Below are 23,463 nucleotides of genomic sequence, written 5' to 3' on the forward strand. Positions count from 1 at the left end.
TTATGGGGTCAGGTGTTGTGAAGATTTGGGAAACAAACTGCTTTTGGGAAAATAATGAGCAGGAGGTATTAGTCTTCATTTTATGCATCTGACTTGTAACGTATTTACCAGTAAGTGAGAAACTTAACATTGGATATTGTGGTTTTTCTTTTCTAGCTTCCAAAGGAACTGTCTTCAGAGACTTTTGACAAGACCATCTTAAGAGCCCTGAATCAGGGTTCCTTGAAAAGGGAAGAACGGCGACATCCTGACCTAGAGCCCATCCTAAGGTAATGATTTACCTAACGCCTATTTCAGCAGCATACAGACAGGACAAAGTGCCACTCCAAATGGGGTCTTCAGGTGGGGGAATCATAGAGATCTTTCTCTGGCGTACTTCTTAAAATGGACATGTTATCCTTGTGCTATATAGGTCTAGGCTCATAGTAAAAGATACCAAACTAGTTTTATCATTGTACTCTTTAGTTCTCATATCATAAAAGTTAGTTGCTTCTGAAATATGCAGATACTGAATAAAGCCTCTTATATTCTTTATAAAATACTTATTGAAAGAGGCCTTTGTCCAGGAGCTCCACTTTGAAGAGATGTTTTATTTAAGTTGTCAAGTGCGTGGGCTGGTGGGTGGGAGAGTGAAAGGCAGCCCTGCTTTCCAGCACTTGCTCTTCCTGGCCGTTGCTCTGTTGGAGCTTTGGTGCTGCCAGAGGTCAAGGTTTTGCCTACATGAGGTTGTTGGGCTTGTTGGGAAAGACCCGCTTAGATGAGATGATCTTGGATTAATTCCGGGAGCCTCCCATGTGCTCACAAAGGAAGAAATTGAAGACACAGGCGAGGCGTGTCGTTGGCGGCACAAGGGCCCTGTGGAGGCGGGATGTGTGTGCATGTAGGGAAATGTACTTGTTTCATGATGGGAAGTTGAGGGATCTTTTGCCCAATTAATGGCTTCTCTAAAGTAAGAGGTTTGCTTAAGAATGGGTAGATTGAGGGTGTGGGATCACATGCTTGAGGGTAGAGGGGATGTAAATCATTGTATGGAGATCTGGAGGACAACCTGCTGAAGGAGTCAAGTGAGCTGGGCAAGGTGTGGAGTCCATTTGAGATTGAAGATCAATACGTTATCGTGGTATTGGTCTGTCCTGTTGTGTGAGCTATTTTTTAAATGTTTCCCGGCAGCTCAGGTCCAAGTGTCAGGAAAGCAAGTGGTTGTATGTATCCTGGATAGGGCTTTCTTGGATGTGACAGCAAGACAATGAGGCAAGGAAATTTGGGGGAAAATGTTCAGTTTTTAACAAATGATGGGCAGTTACAAGATCTAAGCTGAACTAGGAAGTGAAAATAGGTGAGTCTGCTAGAGTGGAATGAACTGTGCTTGGAAAACAGGTGCCATGGGAGTAATCGGGTAATTAAGCAGTGAGGGTCTCATTGGGATGAGAGCGAGGCAGCTGGGTGAGTGGATCTAGAGGTGACGGTGGAGGTCAGCGGATGGTTTTGGCAGTCGTGGTGCTCACCTCTCTGAGGGCTTCCCTGTAGGAGGGACATAAATTCAGGAATAATGGCCAAGGAAACATGCTGTTTTACTGGAAACTTGCAGTTATTAATAAATACATTACATAAAAAGCAGTGCTGGAGCCTATATGGCTTAGGTTCAGGGCGTAAGTAAGACAGCCTATCATCTGCCTTCTAAACTTGAGGTGGCCCAGTTTGGGAAGCCGACTTCCCAAGGGAGAGCAGAGGTGTGTGTCATTGACTGTTGCAGCCCCCTCCTGAGCAGGGAATTGGGACCAGTGAGTATTCTCAGGATGTGCGAGGCTGAAAAGAAGGGGGATGTTTGCTCCCCAGTGGAGACAAGCAGAAATCTGGGAGTGGGAGAGTATTTTCATTGTATGGCAAGATCTGGGGTTTGACAGTGGAAGTAAGATACTAGAAGAAGATAGGAATGTGAGGAAATTACTGGGGAAAAGGCGACCAAAGAGCCTAGTGTCAGGTGGGTCACCCATGCAGACACCCATGTGGTCGTGTAGGCTCCCAGCATGACAGAAGATTTGGAATGGAGGAGACAGGCCAGGGCCAAAATTGAATATAAGCATGGAAGAGTGACCTAAAGGTTGGTGCGTGACATAGACTAGGTCCAGTTGATGCAGAGCGGCTGAGTGGCAGGTTGAGTCAAGGTAGTGCAGGCGCATGCATGCTAGGAGGTTGTGGGGAAAGGATCAGCTTCCATGTGAGTGTCAGTGAGCACAGTTGGAGTCCAGGGACTGGGCAGATTGTATCAGAAATAAGGAGATACAGGCTGCCTGCAGAGAATCTGCATATTTGGGGAATCTCAAAGGGCACAGGGGAAAGATTGAGAGAAAGAGAGGGAGAGGGCCAGGTACAGTAGCTCATACCTGTAATCCCAGCACTTTGGGAGGCTGAGGCAGGAGGATCATTTGAGGCCAGGAGTTTGAGACCAGCCTGGGCATTATAATGAGACTCCGTTTCTACAAAAAATTTTACAAATTAGCCAGGTGTAGTGGCGTGTGTAGGTCCAACTACTCAGGAGACTGAGATGAGAGGATCACTTGAGCCCAGGAGTTTGAGGCTGCAGTGAACTGTTAGTGCCACTGCACTCCATACTGGATGACAGAGCCAGACCCTGTCTCGGAAAAACCCTTGATGCCTGTGTGTTCTAGGAGATATGCTGAACTATGTGGTTCAGGTCTTAGTAATACCATTGACTGCATTCTTTGTACGACTATCATGTTTCAAAAGTCATTGCTGGCTCCCGTTCTCTTTTTCCTGTCCCTTCTGACCAGTTAAGTCCTAAAGCCACTCAGTGGGGCAGAGCAAGGTAGACAGCAGCATCAGGATAGGAGGATGTGCCCTGATGGACTGGAGAAGGGGACCTGTGTGGGGTGAGGAAGCCATTCTGTCATGGGCGATGGTGGTGGGAGGCCTGGCCCATGTCACAGAGCTCAAAGAGAGTGAGGAGGGCAGATGCGTGGAGCAATGGCCTAGCAGGCCATTGAAGCCTAGGCAGGGCCAGGAGGGCACCCATCCAGGGTTTGGAAGGGAGCAGCAGCGACAGAGGAGAGAGCCTGTTGTAGGGGATTGGAGCAACTGTGTAAATATATTCAGGACAGTGAGAACCAGGTTTCTTTCTTTTGGAAAAGGGCATTATCCTATGAAAAGCAACAAAACCAGGTTGAACCCTGATCCCTAGAGTGTCTGATTGGAATTGAAGTCATTGGTGTGAACTCATGGTATCTAGTATATGCAGATACAGAAATAGATATGGGTGCATATGTGTGATTCATTGAAAGGGTCTGGAAGTAGCAACATCCCAGTAACAGTGGGCATACCTGTGCCCAGACCTTGACTTCTCTATGTGATTCTCCATTAAAAGGAACTAGAGCTCCTCTAAAAGGAACTAGAGTTCCTTGAAGTTTTGAAAAGCTGATTTCAGGGCTGGGGCAGGAAAAGTACAAGGTGAGCCTGTGGTGCCAGAAAACACGGGTGTGCTCAAAGAATGATCCAGTTTTGTCAAAAGGACAGAGCCAGCTTGACGGGGCTTCTAGTGTCACATCTAGGGTAAATAGAACATCAGGACAAATAATAATAGTACATTGCATAAAATAGGAAACCGTGAGTCCATGTTGAAAGAAATAATAAGTGAATAGGTTGAGTGTTTGAGGAATAGGATATTTACAGTATCGAAGTCCTTTCCCAGAATTTTTTTCACAGAATAATACTTCTTAATCGTAAAGGGAGAAGGAGTAACTTTAGAGTGGAGAAGCCTTGTCGTGCACCATTGTAATCAGCTGAAGTGAACTTATCAATGGTGGGCAGTCAGCATCTCCTCCACGAGACAGGCTGCAGCAGAAGCACACAGCCCCACTGCTCTGTTCTTGCCAGGAATCTAATTGTGGGGAAGCCTCAGACAAACCAGCATGGACAGCATTCCAGAGTATACCTAGCCTGTCCTCTTAGGTGCGACAGCTGAGTGTGGTGCCAGATGTGAACTGGATCTTTGATATGAAACGGGTCAATTGGCAAAACTTAAATGGGATCTGAGGAATAGAAAGTAAAAATTGGTCAGTGTTAATTTCCTGATTTTGATTGTAGGAGAACGTAGGAAATACTGATGTCTTTCCAGGAGTTAGCCATTATATCAGGTATTTATGGTTTAGGAAAAACGCCTTTGTACTGTGTTCGTAAGTTTGGGATTTTCAGAGGGAAAAAATTAACTATTTCTGGAAGGAGCCATTTTCAAAAAATGGCTCTCAGCTAGGACCCCAATTAAAAAGTAAGCGGCTGGGCACAGTGGTTCATGCCTGTAGTCACAGCCCTTTGGGAGGCCAAGACAGGAGGATTGTTTGAGGCCAACAGCCTAGGCAACATAGTGAAACCCCATCTCTACAAAAAAAAAGGTAAAAATTAGCCGGGTGTGGTGGTGCACACCTGTAGTCCCAGCTACTCCAGAGGCTGAGATTGTATGATCACCTGAGCCCAGGAGCTTGAGGCCACAGTGAGCTATGATTGCACCACTGGATTCCAGCCTGGGCAACAGAGTGAGACCCTGTCTCTTAAAAAAAACAAAGTATGTGTGTGACTCCTTGTTAAAGCTTTTAGGATTCTCCTCAGCTTTGATCATACTTGGCCTCTTGTGCATGTCTGTGTCTGTGTGTTTTAAGCGTTTTTACTGTAAAGATGTTATTAAAGCTAATTTTGAAGAATGCAGAGGTGTGGACTGAGAAAATTTCCCGGTTTCCCATTCTCCAACTCTTAACAGCTAAAGTAGTCTAACTTTTCCAAAATTTTCTGTGCACATAAATGCCCTTAGATTTGTGTGTGTATATATATATTTCGTTGACTATCCAAACGGAAGTATTTTATACATATTAGTACTTTTCTGCCACCTTTTTCTTTAAATATATTGGGACATGGTAACACATCAATACATGTAGAAAGGTGGCTGTTTTATTTGCTACGTAATATTCCTTTTTAGCTGAACTGTAATTAATCAGCATATTTTATGTCCATTTTACTTGTTTCTAAATATTTTTAAACTACTACAGTGTACAGGTGTATGATTATTTAATTTTTTACTTTTTATCTTTATTAATTTTTTTTTTTTGAGACAGGACCTCGCTCTGTTGCCCAGGCTTATCTCAAACTCCTAGGCTCAAGCAGTCCTCTCCAGGTATATATTGTTAACACATACGGATACATTTATCTGTAAGATCAATTTATAGAAATATTTTAATTGGTCAAAAGTGACATGTATTTTTAACAAGTAATATTTTCAAACTATTTCTAAAAAGGTAGCAGCACTTTATATCCTCTGAGGCCTCATACTTGTATCTCCCACCTGAGCAGACTCAAAACATTCTCAATTGCTCTTCTTCGCCCATCTCAGAAAGACAGTCTGATTTCAATTTGTGTTTGAGTAGTCTTTGCCGCCTCCCTGTGAATGGCCTTTTCAGCCCTTTCCGTGCTTTATTGGTGTCACTGATTGGAAGAGTTACTTGTTAGATAAAGGAAAGAGCCCTGCTTGCGATTACGTCGTGACCATACAGGTGTTTTAAATTTTTATGTAGTCAGATTTATTGATCTTTTCTCTTGTGGTTTCAGGGTTTTGTGTCATGCCTAGAAAGACCTTTTCAAAGATATGTTTGAAAACATATCTGAAATATGTTTCAAAAAATATTTTTTAAATGTTTTCTTCTGATACTTCCTTTAAAAAAAAAATCTTGGATTCATTTGTAATTTTTTTGATGTAAGGAGTATGGTGGGGATTCGTATCTTTTCCCAAATGGCTCGCCTGTGGCCTCAACACCATTAATAGGATGTCAGGACACTTCCTTCTCAGTTTGTGGGTTTTAAATTAGTAGGTCATCCTTTGTGTCTCAGAAGTGTAGCAATTATAAAGGAGGGAGAAGAAAGGAAACTGAGAAATAGGAAATGTTTATAAGTGATGCAGATCTTGGTTGGTACAGGACACACTGCATTTAGTCTCAAATATGTTGTAGGTTAGGAAAATGAAAATACGGCCTGAAATGTCGATCAGGGGTTGGATGATTTCTGTCATGTCAAAATGTAACCTTGTTTTTCTTATTGATTTGATTTATCAAGTAGTTTATGGCCACTTTGATTTTTTAATAGCAGTATAATTGCCATCTTGTGGTTATTCATTAATGAGCCTTGACTTTAGTTTGTATGCTGATTTCAGTCCCCTGCCTTTATTTCATTTGTGGTTTAAATGTAATACTCAGTGTTCCTGTAGTGGGTGTGTACATAGGATTTGGAGTTATATCTGGGCTGTTCCTTGGGACTCAGGCCTTGAATTGAAGGTGTGCCTGTGCTTTTGACCGGTTGGTTTCTAACATGACTGGGTATGGGTTCCACCACTGCCTTTGGATTTTAAAGTCAGCCTTAGGTAATATGTTCAGACCTGGAAATCTAGATTTGCTCCTGAATTCAGATCTCAGTTCTTTCATCTCTTAATTTCACCCATGTCTTCCTATTGAATGTTTACTTTCACATTAGAATATGAAGAAGCAATCTTGCATGATATACAAGGCAACTTTGGCCCATAAAGGTCATCTGTTGGTATCTGATTTTGTAATTAATCTGAATAATAGGTCAAAAACCTTGGGGGATAAATTAAGAATTAAAATTTAAAATGAGCATTAAAAGTGTTCAAAACTAATAGAATGGGATTTGTACGTTAAGCACCTAAGTAGTAGGTAGGGTGACTGTTTATCTATGTGTACTATTTGATTCTCGTAACCATAAGAAATTGGAAGTTGAAAGGCTAACTGTTTAGGGTGCTTCAGCTTATAAGTGATTGAACTGGTATTCAAATCCAAAGTAAACTTTCTAGTTGATTCTGCTCTAATTGTATGTCCAAGAACCCTTTTACAGGTACCACTGTCGGGAAGACCTCCAGCTGAAGTCTTTTAATTACATAAATAAAATATGAGGAAAGCTGGGTTTCGGAGATAACTTTGACTCATGGCATGATTCATGGCATGATACACATTCAACATGAATCATCAGTCAGTCATGCCTTAGGTTGTACAATGTATGTATAATATATGATAACTACATAATTGACTGTTCCATATTTTCCAGGACTCTTAGCATCCCAAACTTCCCAACTTCCTACTTTGAGAGTGTGGGAATGTCCCTTAATAGTGCAGCCAAGGCCGGGCACGGTGGCTCAAGCCTGTAATCCCAGCACTTTGGGAGGCCGAGACGGGTGGATCACGAGGTCAGGAGATCAAGACGGGGTGAAACCCTGTCTCTACTAAAAAATACAAAAAAACTAGCCGGGCGAGGTGGCGGGCGTCTGTAGTCCCAGCTACTCGGGAGGCTGAGGCAGGAGAATGACGTGAACCCGGGAGGCGGAGCTTGCAGTGAGCCGAGATCTGGCCACTGCACTCCAGCCTGGGCGACAGACCGAGACTCCGTCTCAAAAAAAAAACAACAAAAAAAAACAGTGCAGCCAGAGGCCAGGCTTGGTGGCTCATGCCTATAACCCCAGCACTTTGGGAGGCTGAGGTGGGCAGATCACCAGAAGTCAGGAGTTTGAGACTAACCTGACAGACATAGTGAAACCCCATCTCTACTGAAAATACAAAATTAGCCAGGCATGGTGGTACATACCTGTAATCCCAGCTACTCGGGATGCTGAGACAGGAGAATCGCTTGAACCCGGGGAGGCGGAGGTGGCAGTGAGCTGAGATCGTGCCATTGCACTCCATCCTGTGCAAAAAGAGCAAAACTCAGTCTCAAAAAAAAAAAAATAGTACAGCCAAATGAGGAGAAGAACACCTGTGAAGAAGAGTAAAGAAATTGCAGTTGTTTTTCTGAACAGAAGGGTGGCTGTTGGACCACTTGGGCAAAGGCTGGAATAATACATTTTTGGGCCAGAATTGAAACCTTACCATTAGATTATACAAAATTATAAATGCACCTATTTTGTCAATTCTTGCAAATGAGTTTTGTTAAATGTTACTGATTTCTTGTCATAGGAAATACATTAGAAAATAATACTCTTTTCTACAGGAAAAATATTTTTCCATACCTGAATTAAACTGCCACTTAAGTCTGCTTTATAATTGAAACTGAGCTTCTTGTGGATTAACATTACCTGAAATTAACAAATCTCTCTTCTTTTTATATGCAGGCAGCTATTTTCAAGTTCATCACAAGCTTTTCTACAGAGTCAGAAAGTACACAGCTTCTTTCAGTCCATATCATCAGACTCCCTACACAGTCTCAGTAAGCATCCTCTGTCCCTCTGTGGAAGTCTTTTTTCTTTGTTGGATTTTATTGCTTTACCATGTCATTTTTTGTAGGTTTGTCACTTTAGTTAAAGTTAAGGAATAGTGACATACAATTATTTGTCATTTTTAATGAGTTTTACACTGCAGTTTTAAAGAAAGTCATGTATAAAAGCTAATATAACAGCGCAGACTGATTCCAAGGTAAGGTCTTGAGTCTCTCTAGACTTTGGGGTGTGGCCAGTCCTTCATTTCCTGGGCAGGAACTGTCCCGTCACCGGCTGGAGACCTTACAGTGCCACGTGCTGGTGTATGATCTAGTCTGTCTTCCTCCTGTCACCTGTTTCCAGTTGACCTTTCCAGCCGATCAGACAGAAAACATTAGCCCTATTCTTCTCACTCTGCCTCTTTGTTTTCATCACGGAAAGGACAACCCATGCCAGACAAAGGATGTCTTCCTTTATGTCCCTTCCTTACCATCCCCTTGTTTACAGTTAGGCCTTTCTTTCATGCAAGGACTATTAAAGGTAAACCCTCACTCTTCTCAGTTTCTAGTTTCCCAGTCTAATGTATCCCTGGATTATCACAAGGATAAATGTGTTAAATTCCTGGTTGGTCTGAAATTCAGGCCCCACTGTGACCTTCCAGGAGCTTCCTTCTGCTCCCTGTGCTCTGTCTCCCAGCACGCCCAGCCATTGCCTGTCCTGTGTCTTTGCTCATTTGTACCTTTACTTAAACATCCATCCTTTTGTCATAGTCTGTTAAAATCACACCTGTTTTAAGGCCCAGCTGAAACATCACCTCTTCCATGAAGCTTTGCTAGTTTTTCTTATGTTCCGTATGTTGAGTTTTGCCCTCTTGTTTCAGCTTTCACCACTGTCTGCCTTGTGTTTAATTTTCTACACACCTACTTCAGCCTGCCTTTTACAAATATTTTGTCAGTAACATTGGCGTGTCGTTTAGCAGAATTTCTGCTGAACTTCAGGCATAGCTACTATGGCAGGGAACATTTTTCTTTTTTAAAACTGTCCCTCTGCTTTCAACAGAGTCATATTTTCCTGTATTTAAAGGGGAAAGAAAAACACATATTTCCTCAATTTGAGGTGGGAGAAAAAGAGGTTAAAGAATAGTATGATTGAGTGTTATATAGGCTAACCTTTAAAGTTTCTCTAAGTGTGTTAAATGCTAACGTAATTATCAATCAGAATTAAAAATGTGACTCTTTATGACTAGTTGACCAAGACACAATGCACAACTCCAGGGTTAAATTTATGTCTGAATGATAGCAACAGCATTTATTAAGAGAATCCTGATCATTCTGGAGCTATGTAGATTTAACCATCAGTGAGTGCTTTTCCCTGAGCCAAATGTGAGTGCTTTGTTTTGAACATGTATCAGTAGCATCAGTTTAATTTCAAAAAGGCATTGAATTGAGCACAAAGTTAAACTTTCAGTTCAGATGAACAGGCTGCTCAGGAAAACTCACCCAAGTGAGGAGTTCATATATAAGTAATAAACTCATCTTGAGGGCGTGGTAGTGTTTAAATTACATAAGCAGTGCTAAAGAGGTTGGTGGATTTTGTTTCAAGTTTGTAAAATTAAAACACTGTATAAAAGTACAGAACTTGAGATTGTGGGAAATCTTGTCAGCCTAACGTTCATGCATATCTGAGTTGTTTCACTAGTGAATACACTGTTTTCAAGGCTCATTTGCATACACTGTTGGGTTTTTTTTTTTTTAATTGACAGCTTTACCTTTTTATTCTCTGGGACAGAGAGCATCACTCCATATCCTGAAAACTAGCGCTGTAAACAAAACAATGCTAAAGTCCTGAATGAGTTAAGATGTTGAACTGTGGAGTCCTTCTGGCCTGTGTTTTAATGGGGAAGTAATCCAAAATGTGTTGCATGGGCCAGTGCTGGTCCATAAATTGCTGGTTACTGTTCTGTAACACGAGAACAGAAATTGAGAGTAGGCACTGAGAGATTAACAATTGGACAATGCCACAGTATTTTATTGTATTTTACAAAAGTAACGATCCACAGCAAACTGAAGATTTAAAAAAAATAAAAACTGAATCTTTACCACACCACAGATGTTTAAGAGGCACATTTCTACTTTATTTGCTCATTTTCTCCTGAGCACACTGGGGCTGACAGATATGAAATGACTTGCCCCGGTCAGTCGCTCTTCAGGGAACAGCTGGCTCCTTGATCACGGTTCCCACTCACAGTCTAGTGCTTTGGGCAGTGTCAGCTTGCCTTCTCACTAGTAGCCGTGTTTTCTTCACCACTCACCCCCCATTCATTTTCCTTAGGTAAAAAAAAATTATTATATTTGTTTTCTTAATTTTAATTTTCCTGAAAAGTTAATAGTATTGAATACTTCCTGCAGATAACTTACAATCCTCTCTGAAGACTTCTAAGATATTAGAACACTTAAAAGAAGACAGCTCTGAAGCTTCAAGTCAAGAAGAAGGTAAATGTAGCTTCACTAGAGTAAATCATTCTGCCTGCTGATAGCACATGGATAGAACAGTTAAGGAGTGGAGAAATTGACATATGGGAATTGCAATGTGACAGAGGTTGCATTACAAGCAAGTGGAGAAAGAATAGACCGTGCAATAAATGGTGTTGGCACAGTTGATTTTCCAAATGAAAAAACAGGTATAATTAGATTCCCAATTACATCATGCAGAAGACATTCAAGTGAGTAACAACTTATATGTAAAACGTAAAATTTAAATTTTTAAATGTTAATTTGGGAGGAGAAGCCTTTCTTGAACAAAGTAGAGCATGACCACAGTAGAGATCTTACTAAATTAGAGCTTCCATGTGGCAAAAGGAACCATACAGCCAGGAGACAATCCATAGATTGGGAGATGTTTGCAAGATACTTACAGATAAGACTATATCCGGACTATGGAAGGATCTTCCTAAAAAGTCAGTAAGACAATCAGCCCAACAGAAATATAGGTGAAAGACATAAACAGGTGATTCTGAGATGAGGAAACCTAAACAGCTATTACATAGTGTGCAGCCTCACTGGTATCAGGAAAATGCAGATGGAAACAGGTGTCATCTCACGCTCAGCAGATTGACAAAACATTTTGGAGTCTGACATCAAGCATATGAAGCAGTGGGAACTCTCAGGCACTGCTGATGGGGTTATAAATTGACACAACTATTTTGGACAGAAATTTGGTGCTGTGTAGTGAAGTTGGAGATAATTATATGCTGCTGTCCAGCAATTCTGCATCTATGAAAATTGTTACACACCTGCAAAAGGGGACATGGGCACAGGTCCTTGAAGCAGCATTGTTTGCAAGGGCAAATACCAGCAAATTGCATGAACATTTCAAATGTTAATAAAGTTATAAATAAATATAATGTCTTTGTACTAGGTAGCAATTAAAGGATATTTATAGTACAGTTGGCTCTCCATCTCTGTGTTGGTGGGTTTAACCAACTGTGAGCTGAAAGTATTTGGGGGAAAAAATTCTTTTTCTTGTCATTATTCTCTAAACCATATAGGGTAACAACGATTTGGATAGCATTTACATTGTATTAGGTATTATAAGTAATCTAGAGATGATTTAAAGTATACAGGAGGATGTACATAGATTACATGCAAATACTGAAGGACAGTTGTGTATTGAAACATGTAACAGCTAATGTGTTTATGATCACACATATATGGATAGTTAGAACTTGAACTAGAATGTTTCAACAAGTAAGGTTAGTCTCTAGAGAGATGAGGGGGGAATGGAATGGAGGAAGACTTCAGTCATTCCTGTGATACTCTGTTTCTTAAAAGAGGCAAATATGGAGCAGTCTGGAGGGTGGTGTACCTGGGCATTTGTTATATTAACAAATACAGGTTTGAATGTTTGAAACTTCATTTTTTAATGGTTAAAAAGTTCTATCGGAAATTGGATGTTTTAGTTTTGTAGGGACATGCTCATAATAGACTTTCATAGTTTTGAACAAGATTGATTTGCTCTTAGGTGGAAGACATTTGAGAGGATATAAAAGGTAATTCAGAGTTTACTGTGTTTTTGAAAAATTTGCTTAAGATATCTTCTTTGTTGAGAAATGCTTAGAAGTGCTTCATACAGTCTGTCACCAGTGGTTATGATCATACAGACTAGTAGCATCCTACTGTTGGTTTTTGCTGCAGCATTTAATTTAATAAGTTACTTTTTCCTCTCTCCTAGATGTATTGCAGCACACCATAATCCACAAGAAGCATACTGGGAAAAATCCCATTGTGAAGTAAGTATCCTTTTTCTAAAACAAAAAGTGCTTTGGTACATTTTAATTAAATTTCTGATGTATTTCGCTATAATTCTGTCATTTTGCTATTTGCTTTTTATTTCTCCACTTTTTCTGTTTCCTTTTCTCACTTTTTTTTTTTTTTGCCTCCTTTTGAGTTGTTTTTCGTCTCTACTTTTTTTTTTTTTCTCTATTAGCCTTGATAGTTTTACAATGTTTTTAAATTCTTCTAGTGGTTACCCTAGAGATTATATTATGTATCTTTGACTTATTAAAGTGGGATATTTGTGCTTGTACTGGTCCCAAACAATTTGAGGACCTTAGATTACTGTAACATCATTTATTTCCCCCTAACTTGTAAGCCATGGCTGTCATACATTTTAATTCTCTGTATAATTTTAAACCCCATGAAACCTTTTTGTAGTGTTTGTGTACTCATTCCTTCCTGTGTCTCTGAGCATCCACCTGTGATCATTTTCCTTCCAACTGAAGAACACTTGAGTATTTCCTATAGTCACATCAGCCAGTGATGAATGTACTTACATTTTTATCTGGAAAAAAATGTTTATTTTGCCTTCATTTTTAAAAGATACTCTTGCCACATGTGGGATTCTAATTGGGCAGTTATTTTCCATGAGCTTTTTGAAAGTATAGCTTCCTCATCTTCTGGTTCTCCCTTTATTTCCTTGCATCTTATTCTCTCTGCTAACCTCCAGTTTCTCCTGCAGATCACATAAAGCCATCTGTGTGATTTCTGACTCATACCATGTTAGCACTCTGCTCCTCAAGTAGGAGCCGTGACTTTCCATGTTCCGCCTCAGGGCCTTGGCTGCTCACAGAGGAGGCTGCCTCAATCCTTTTTGGGTCTGTCATTCTGGGAGGGCCCAGAGGCTCGAAGCTGCTGATGCTTCCAGCCTCCACTGTGGACTCTTCATTGCAGTCCTTTGCCATTTCATTCTCTCCACTTCCTTGCTCCTGCTTTTCGGGATTTTTTCACAAATAAACTCTGTTATTCTGGAGTCTTCATTTGAGAGGAACTCACACTTAAGTCATCTGACATCCAGAGTTTCAATCGGTCTTACTGCTGCTCTTTTGAAGATAATATGCATTTCCCTCTGATTGCTTTTAAGGTTTTGTTGTTTTCTGGTTTTCAGCAGTTTTCCTAGCTTCCTTTGCATGAATTCTTGAATCTGTAGCTTGATGTCTTTTGATTTTAGAAAACTAGCTTTTACTTCTTCAAATATTTCTTCTCCGCTTTTCTCTTGTTCCCTCTTCCAAGACTTCAAATCCTTGTATGTTAGATTTTTCACCATGTCCCATTTTTTTGTTTGTTTGTTTGTTTGTTTTTTGAGATGGACTCTTGCTCTGTCATCCAGGCTGGAGTGAAGTGGCACGGTCTCAGCTCAGTGCAACCCTCCGCCTCCCGGGTTCAAGTGATTCTCCTGCTTCAGCCTCCCAAGTACCTGGGACTACAGGTGCCTGTCATCACACCTGGCTAAATTTTTTTGTATTTTTAGTAGAGACCGAGTTTCACTATGTTGGCCAGGATGGTCTCGAACTGCTGACTTCAGGTGATTCACCCGCCTCAGCCTCCCAAAGTGCTGGGATTATAGATGTGAGCCACCGTGCCTTGCCATCTCATGTCTTTTAAGCCTTTTTTGTTTTTCACATTTTTTTCACTCTCAGTGCTTTAATCTGTTTTCTTCTGACCAATGTTTTCTTCATTGGTTTTCTTCATCTGTTTCCTGTTGACTAATTTTCTCCATCTATTTCCCATTTGTTGAGTTTGTAATATTAGTTTATTTTATAGTTCTATAATTTACATTTTTTTTTCTTTTCCAAATTTCTCTTCCAAAATCCTCAGTATTATATTTGTTGACCGTGTTAAGCACTGTTATGTGAAAGTCCATGTCCAATAAGTTTATCATCTGAATTCTGCTGGGGCCTATTTCTCTTGTCTATTTCTTTGGTTTTTTGTTCTCATTATCCTGTCCCTTCATGTACTCAGTTACTTAAGTACTCATGACAGCAGTGCTCTCAAGATGCAGATTGTGTAAGCCTCTCTGTCCCAACTGTAATAAGCAGTGTATGATGATCACCATCACGCAGTGTCTAAAAGCAGAGTGTGCAGCTGTTACTACTCTTTTTAGAGACAGGTATTAATGATAAATAGATGTGTAGTGGTTTATTTCTCATAGTATACTTTTTTTTTCTTAGACCTATCATTAGGCATTCTGTGAAGAAACTAATGTATTGAAAAAAGGGTTACTATAACTTCTTCATTGAAATGAAATAGCAGGTTACTATTGAGGGCAGATTTTCACACTTTCAGAAACTTTTCTTTGGCAGCAATATTGGTACAAGTTGTTCTCCACTGGATGGGCTTACCATGCAATATTCTGAACAGAATGGAATTGTGGATTGGAGGAAGCAAAGCTGTACCACCATTCAGCACCCAGAGCACTGTGTGACCTCAGCTGACCAGGTGTGTGGGGAGTTTGTTTTGGACCTATATAGTTAAAGCATTGCTACTCTACAAGAAAATAATTAAGTTCTGTAAGCTTTCAGTCAGATAGTAATCTGGTAAGAAGAAATGAAGGAATGTTTAAGTTTTAGACTTATATATTTATATATGATCTAAGCTCTTCTGAGACTTGAAAATGTGTATTTAGATAACTTTTATTGCTTGTGTAAGATTAGTACACTTTAATATGACACCTTGCCAGGCACCATGGGTCCCGCTTCTAATCCCAGCACTTTGGGAGGCTAAGGCAGGAGGATTGCTTGAAGCCACACATTTGACCAGCCTCGGCAACATGGTGAAGCCCTATCTGTATAAAAAATTTAAAAATTAGCTGAGTGTGGGGGTGCACACCTGTAATCTCAGCTACTCGGGAGGCTGAGGCAGGAGGATCACCTGAGCCCAGGAGTTCAAGGCTGCTGTGAGCCATGATCACACCACTGCACTTCTGCCTGGGCAACAGAGTAAGACCCTGTCTCTAAAAAATAAATTTAAAACAAAATAAAAATTTTAAAAATAATACCTTCACTGTTTAACAAGGTGTACATTAGATTGTTATGCCAAAATTTTTTGGTCTTGAAGGAATTGAAAGAAGGATTCACATTTCAATCACTGCCTTGCTATTTTGATGTAAATTTTCCAACTGACCTTTCTTCATGAATCTCTGGGTCAGTTTACTGACACTTCAGAATGCATTAGGAGATGTTTGCTTTCTTAAGATTTGGGTGTGATCAGAGAGCAGAACGCTCTTAAGTATGTTTAGTGTCATATGGCCTCACAGGTCCCTATGTATATGTTACAAGTATGGAATGAAACTTCTGTCTAGAAAATTGGTTCATTAACCTGATGTTGTTTCTGGCCAACGCTCAGATCCAAATGTTAACTCTTCTTGGAATGTGTTTTTATGCATTAACGCATATTCTGAGAAATTGTAAATAGTTTCAGTCATAATTAAGGACCTATTTTCAAAGCTCCTCTGAGTTTACTTTCCCTCCCGCACTCCAGTACCTGCACCCTCTCTTCTTAGAGTTGACATAATTAAGTGTTGGCAGTTTTATCGAATTGTACTTTAATAGAAGTAAACCTACAGCAAGTGCCAGTCACTTCGTTGTGTTTCATTTTATAGTCAGAAAAAAGAATGTAGGTCCATTTTAAAAGAAAAATAGAAAACAATATTGTATTAATCATGAGGAAAATATATAAGTAATTGTCACAGAATATGTAAATTTTAGTGGTTCAGGTGGGAAACTTCAAAAATAGGTTGGAAATCAACACTTGTTAGAATATACAACTGAGAATTTATCATTTTAATGTTTATTATCAGAGTAAAAATGTCAGTATGGTTTAGCTTTTGTCTGATTTGTCTTTTTTTCTTTCTGCTAGCATTCTGCTGAAAAACGGAGTTTATCTTCAATAAATAAGAAGAAAGGAAAGCCACAAACAGAAAAGTAGGTTCAATTTAAGGAAAGACAGCATATAGCCTTTGATAATAGGCCTGTTTAGTTTATGATAGTATACAACATAGTATTTTTTTAGTTAGTTTTCTTTATATTTTTAATTCTGGGTTTTACTCTTTTGATTCAAAATATTAATATATGCAGGTGATAAAGCTACTGTCAAATATTGCATTCAGTTTGGAGGGGTAAAACTCTCAGAACTTTACTGAAGGGCGAATCTTAATTGTATTTAGATTATTCCTTACTAAAAAAATTTAACTCTAAAGAGTCTTGAAGAGAATTTGGTCAGTACTGTACTGAATGTGTTTGGTAGATAACCTTATAAAAATGTTGGCAATGTGTTCATTTGGTTTAGGGAGAAAATTAAGAAAACTGACAACAGATTGAATAGTAGAATAAATGGTATTAGACTCTCCACTCCTCAGCATGCCCATGGTGGTGCTGTGAAAGGTAAGAAGATTATTTTTCTTTCAAATACCCCTCACCTAAATATATTCAGCATGATACTTACTGTATTAATAGATACTGAGCTGTCATGTCAAATCCTAACACTATTACTTTTACCTTGTGTTGATATGTACAGCAATTTCCAAATTAAACAGTTGCGAAATCAGTAGAGTTAATTTAGGGAATACATACGAGCCAGGGGGTGAAGATTGCCTTTGCCTCAGTTATTCTCACCTGCCTCTCCCTTCTGGCAGCAGGAATCTCCCAGGTTGTCCTTTTCCAGCCAGTCTCGACTCAGGAGACATTTCCCAAGGCCATGGGGGATCTCTCCTGTGGCTTTGCCAGTCATTCATGAGAGTGTTTTTATGTAAAGTCATTTTTTAGAATACTGTTGACTTCTTCATGATTTAATAACCATCCTTTACGAAGGTTTATGAGGCTTTAAGGGAATGTCAACCCTCAAATTTTTGTTATGCTAGATTTATATGGCTTCCATTTACCCACCATTATATTAAGGTTCCTTTATTTTTAGGTTCAAGGTTTATTTGACTTGAGAAGTGCCCTTCTATAGCTTCATTGATTTTGTTTATCTTTACTATTAATTATAACGATTAAAAAAGAATAAGAGCACGCAGACCTCTAGAAAAATGTTTTATCCCTGGATGCCCCTGACACATTTATGTAGTGATCCCACAAATGTGATATTTTAATTTAAATGTTATTCTAATACTAGTACATTCAGTTGTGATGTAATATGAATAACCAGAATCAATTTCTTAAAAGTTTTGATTATGTTTTTAAACTGTATATTTGTATAGAAAGACTGAATAGTGATGAAAGAAAAATGGTTACCTTTCGAATCTAAAATCATCTGGGCCAGACACGGTGGCTCACACCTATAATCCCAGCACTTTGAGAGGCCAAGATGAGCGAATCACCTGAGGTCAGGAGCTCAAGACCAGCCTGGCCAACATGATGAAATCCTGTCTCTACTAAATATACAAAAACTGGGCGTGGTGGTGGGCGCCTGTAATCCCAGCTACTGGGGAGGCTAAGGCAGGAGAGTTGCCTGAACCCGGGAAGTGGAGGTTGCAGTGAGCCAAGACTGCGCCATTGCACTCCAGCCTGGGCAACAAGAGTGAAACTCCATCTCAAAAAATAATAATAAATTAAAAAATAACATCATCTGGCCAACTCATTGAATCACTGGAAGTGGGGGTAAAATAACATGGACAAAACCCATCTTGTCTGTAGAAGGATCGTGTAACACTTTACTGTCGCTGAGGTTCCCTCTGGTGGTGATGGCAGCATAACGGAGGAGGAAAACACTAAATGCGGAAGACAGAAGTCTGTCGGTGGACATTTGGAGATTGATTCTGACGGCCCTCCCTGTCTCTGTTCCTTCTCTTGCTAGTTCATTTTCCATATTGCTGCCATGTTTGTTTTCTAAAATACCATTTTCTGAATGAAATTCCTGCCCTCCATAAGATCATTCTGTCTCTTGTCTCACAGTGTTTGGGAACTACTGCTCACTAAAGAAGTTTGCAGCTGTTTTTTCCGTGTTAGCCCATTTCCAGAGGAGAAGCACATGGACTTTGGTCAGAGACAGCTATGGGTTTGAGTGTTGTGCTCCCCCAGTTTTTTAAGCATGCAGCCTCTCTGACGCGTTTGTTTGCTCATTTGTAAAACAGGAGTAATGCTTGCTTGAGCAGATTGTAGGAATTACATGTAAAAACATGAAGAGCATTTTCCTAGTTCCAAGTACCTAGGTGTTCAGTGCAGCAATTTAGTTCCTTTTCCCTGTTGTAATAAATTAGAGGGAAACATACGTTGTATAGGTTAAGAACTTTGTAACAGCATCACAAACTCTCATTCATGAAAATAACCTCAGCATATTTAAGTTCAGTTTTATCTATTTTCTCCTCTGTATCTGTCACCGATTTGTATGTATTTTCATTTATAGAATGACTGTGAATGAAATATTTTTTGTACAGCTTGTCTCGTTGATGTCGAATGCAGCACAGATATATGCCAATTCCAACTTTTAAAAAAACCCTTGGTGTATTAATTTTTCTTTGAAATATTAAGGCACCAAGGAAGAATTGTCTTTAAGCATTCAGTAAACTCAGTACATGCGCAAGGATTTTTTTTATGGAACAATAGCTCGTGTCATAAATTGGAGAGACATTGTCTTGAAGCTGAAAATACTGAGTCTTTCAGGTTGTTTGGATCTTTAAATAATAATACGTTTTAGCTTAAGATTTGTATTTTACTTCTTAAAAGTTTATTATTTTATTTTATTTATTTATTTATTTTTGAGATGGAGTCTCGCTGTGTCCCCGAGGCTGGAGTGCAGTGGTGCGATCTCGGCTCACTGCAAGCTCCACCTCCCGGGTTCACGCCATTCTCCTGCCTCAGCCTCCCAAGCAGCTGGGACTACAGGCTCCCACCACCATGCCCAGCTAATTTTTTTGTGTGTTTTTACATAACATAAATAGAGACAGGGTTTCACTGTGTTAGCCAAGTTGATCTCTATCTCCTGATCTCGTGATCCGCCCACCTCAGCCTCCCAAAGTGCTGGGATTACAGGTGTGAGCCACTGCGCCCAGCCTAAAAATTTATTATTAAATGTAAATTTTAACTTCTGTTTTGAGTTATGTTATACAGTTATGTAGCTTAGAATTTCAAAAGGAAACAAAGATGGCTCTCAGCCCTCCTCCGTGCTGGCTCCTGCCAGGACGCAATCAGTGCCATCAGTTGTCTGTGTTGTTGGAGTGTCTTTTCTGTTAAAACCCAAGCTTTCTGTCTGTCTTCTGAAGAGGTGCGTATAGAGCGTTAAGAATGCTCACCTTGGCCAGGCACGGTGGCTCACGCCTGTAATCCCAGCACTTCGGAGGCCAGGGCCGCTGGATCACTTGAGGTCAGGAGTTTGAGACCAGCCCGGCCACCATGGTGAAACCCTGTCTCTACTAAAAATATAAAAATTAGCGAGGTATGGTGGCGCACACTTGTAGTCCCAGCTACTCGGGAGACTGAGGCAGGAGAATCACTTAAACTCGGGACGTGGAGGTTGCAGAGAGCCGAGATTGCGCCACTGCACTCCAGCCGGGGCAACAGAATGAGACTCCGTCTCAAAAAAAAAAAAAAAAAAAAAAAAAAATGCCCATCATTGTAGTTTATTGCCCAGTGTTTCCTCCACCCCACTCTTCTGTTGCCAATTGTGGCACCAAAAAGTCTAGAGGGAAATGAGATGGTTGATCTCTCAGTTTCTTGTAAAAGATTTAGGTCTCTAGCTTCCTTTAATATCGCAGGCGAAATATGTGGTTCTATCGCCTATGATTTATCTAAATGGGTCTTAACTCTGTAACAGACTTCTGTTGTTTATAATTACCAGTAACCGGTATTTTTAGTGTTAGAATAGTGGTTTCTGTTTTAAATTTTGTTTTTATCATCTTTATTATGTACAAGACCCTTTATCATTGAGACATGACAAATTCAAAGTTTGTGTGTCTTTTTAAAAGGGCAATTTGTGGAGTATCCTTTTTCATAATTGGTCTGGCTTCACTTTCCACATCCCCTGAATCTCTAGAGGATCACATAATTTCTGATTATTAAAGTTCTTGAGGTATTACACAATTCCGAAGTACCTTCTGAATTGTCAAAAAAAGATTGTTTAGTATAGATTTAGTTTTATGTATTCAGTTCTTTGGAAGCTGCGGTTTTGTATGTGGCAGTTGATTAGAATATTCACCAGCTTGCACAGTGTAAATAAAAATAGTTTTGTAAATTATACCCTTTGGAGAGGTAGCTGCTTTTTTTAAAAACATACTCTGAAATTTGCTCTTTGAACTATAGTCTACTGTAGTTTCACTGTCTGTGTTTTGATGAACGCTACCCCGAGGTTCCTTTCCAGTCCATTTCTAGTTTGAGAATATCCCCAAATCTTTGATTCCCTTGATCTTGGATTGTTCATTTTGTTATATGCTGGTTGAAATATTTATATGCAAGACTTCCATGCAAGTTCTATAGGTTTCATCATTAGTCCAATTTAATGACAACTTGTTTGGCCACTATGGTCCATTAGTTTGTCTTCAAGCAGCCATTGGTGTTGACTTGCATCCCTTTAGTCGCCTTACCGATGGGTCATTCAGGGCCTATTACTGTGTAGGTATCCTCCATGTTACTTTTCTGTGAAATTATTACTTGCCTATGAACTCCTCTGCCACTTTCCTTGTAGCCTCATATGATTTTGTGCAGTTTTCCCTTGGAAGTTTGACATTTATTACTCAGAAGGAATTTAGCAACATCAGCATTCCTAATGACTTTATTTTTCTTCAATATTCATCTCACATTTGCGTGACTGAGCTAATCTAGCTCATGTTTAACAGTTCTAGCGCTGTTACAAGTTTATCCCAGCCAAAAGCCACAGGTTAGCTGCCTGAATTTCTCATTATGCAAATTGTGCCTTTTCTCTGACACATATTTTGCCCAGGCAATTAATATGCGTTATCTTTTACTGGTTCTACCGGTTGCCACAGAAATGATTCAGTAATCTACAGTTCTTAAGAACCCTCTGGAATCCCTGATTTGGGGATTTATATACCAAAGATATGTTGAATGCTTGCTGTAAGGCAGAATTATGCTAGCTACTGGGTTTACAGAGATAAGATAATATTTCCCTAAGTCAGGGGCACTATAGGAAAAAAAAAATCCACAGTGTGTATCTCTTGTCCAATACTAGATACAACAATAGTCCCTCCTTATGTGCTCAAAACAGATACAGCTAGTTGGTCATGGCAGGTCCTGTCACCACCTCATACTACCTTAGTATAAGCTTGAACTTGGCAGAACTCAAGATATTACTCGGTCTACTAGATGGGAAGCATTTTATTATTTTAAATACTCCAAGTAATTTTCATTGAGTAGGCATTTTGGCAGCCCTTTTCTTGAATTCTTTTAAAGAATGAATATTCCAGCAAGCTCTCAGGAGTTAAAATATCTAGACTTAGAAAGTAGCTCAAAGTGATATTGGACAGACCCTGCAACCAACCTTAACTCTTTTTTTCTTTGAAGTCAGTAAGAATGACTTATTCTGTGCATTGTTTTAAAAATATATTTATCAAGCATTATCTATTAAAATTATAATTTAATCAGTTTATATCAAGGACAAGCTTTTTTAGATGATTGTGGGGAAACTGAAGAAAATATTTAGAGCTAAAATTAATTTCTAATGATTCAACTTAGAAATTAATTTAAAATGACTTAATATGATTTTTTTAACAGTGTTGTTATTTTTAGATGTGAATTTGGACATTGGCTCTGGACATGACACATGTGGAGAAACATCTTCAGAGAGTTACAGTTCTCCATCTAGTCCCCGACACGATGGAAGAGAAAGTTTTGAAAGTGAAGAAGAGAAAGACAGAGGTTTGCTCTTTGAAATGGGAGTATTGTTGGCATGGCGAGGGTGGGGGAGTGGAGGGAAATGTGTGTTGTTTCTTCATGTCAAAGTCAAACAAGGAATTTTATGATCCTATAAATGCCATTAACTGATTTTAAATGTAAAATTGATATAAAGGGCATCTTATAGATAATTGCCTTAGAAATTCCTAGCAATGTTGATTTGGTAAACATATTTCACTGCGTATGAAGTTAAATAGGATGAAGACAGGATCATAATGAGGTAGAGTTAGTGCAGAAAGAAGGAAAATGCGTGTGTTGTTAGATGCATATGTATGTTTATGCTCTTGACATCCTCTCGATTGACCCTTTTACCATTTTAGGATATCCTTTGTCTCTACTAACAATTTTTGTCTTAAAGTCTATTTTGTCTGATAATAGTATAGTCAATCCAGCATTTTTCTAGGTACTGCTTGCACAGTGTTTGTTTTTTATCCTTTTACTTTAAACCTATTTGTTGTGTCTTTAAATACAAAATTTGTCTGTTGTAGACAACATATAGTTAGATTATGGTTTTTTATTCATTCTGCCGATCTCTGCTATTTGTCCATTTACATTTAATGTAATTACTAATAAGGTAGGTTTTACATCTGCCATTTTGTTGTTTTCTCTGTGTATTATGTCTTCAGTTCCTCCGTGCACAGAGGCTTAAAATCAGCCAGCAGTGGCTTAGGGCCTTCTCAGGTCTGCCTTGGGAGGGCATATAACTATAGGTGTGAGCAAAACCTTTTAGGTTCCCAGGAATATATTAAAGCTTTTCGAAGCCTCCTGTAACCATCTTATTCCCCAGTTTTTCATTTTAAGTTTTCTGGTTAGCTCTTCTTAGCCCCAGCTAGTATACATCGTTAAACAGTTGCTTCTGACTAATTATGACAAATGTCCTGTGGGTAAGAGGCTATAACGCAGAGTGAGCACTCGCTGCCGGACAGTCAAATGGTGACAGTTTGGTGGTGGGGCTTTTGGGGAACTCCAGACCCATACTCCTAATGGCTGCTGGGTTTTGTAGCTACTACTGAAGAGAGAGAGTGTTTGCACT

At 39.5% G+C, this 23,463-nt stretch overlaps 1 protein-coding gene across 1 annotated transcript in view; it reads left to right on the plus strand.

Moving 5' to 3' along the window:
* The window catches only part of ZCCHC2 (zinc finger CCHC-type containing 2), a 58,346-nt gene that overhangs the window by 27,640 nt on the left and 7,243 nt on the right, over positions 1-23,463 (plus strand). The window contains 8 exon segments of the mRNA XM_003914450.4: positions 157-269; positions 8,171-8,265; positions 10,663-10,746; positions 12,485-12,542; positions 14,892-15,027; positions 16,447-16,511; positions 16,876-16,970; positions 22,266-22,394. Of these exon segments, the coding sequence (XP_003914499.2) occupies positions 157-269; positions 8,171-8,265; positions 10,663-10,746; positions 12,485-12,542; positions 14,892-15,027; positions 16,447-16,511; positions 16,876-16,970; positions 22,266-22,394 (775 nt within the window).

The sequence above is a fragment of the Papio anubis genome, chromosome 19, assembly GCF_008728515.1.
Source record: "Papio anubis isolate 15944 chromosome 19, Panubis1.0, whole genome shotgun sequence".
In the NCBI taxonomy this organism is placed as follows: domain Eukaryota; kingdom Metazoa; phylum Chordata; class Mammalia; order Primates; family Cercopithecidae; genus Papio; species Papio anubis.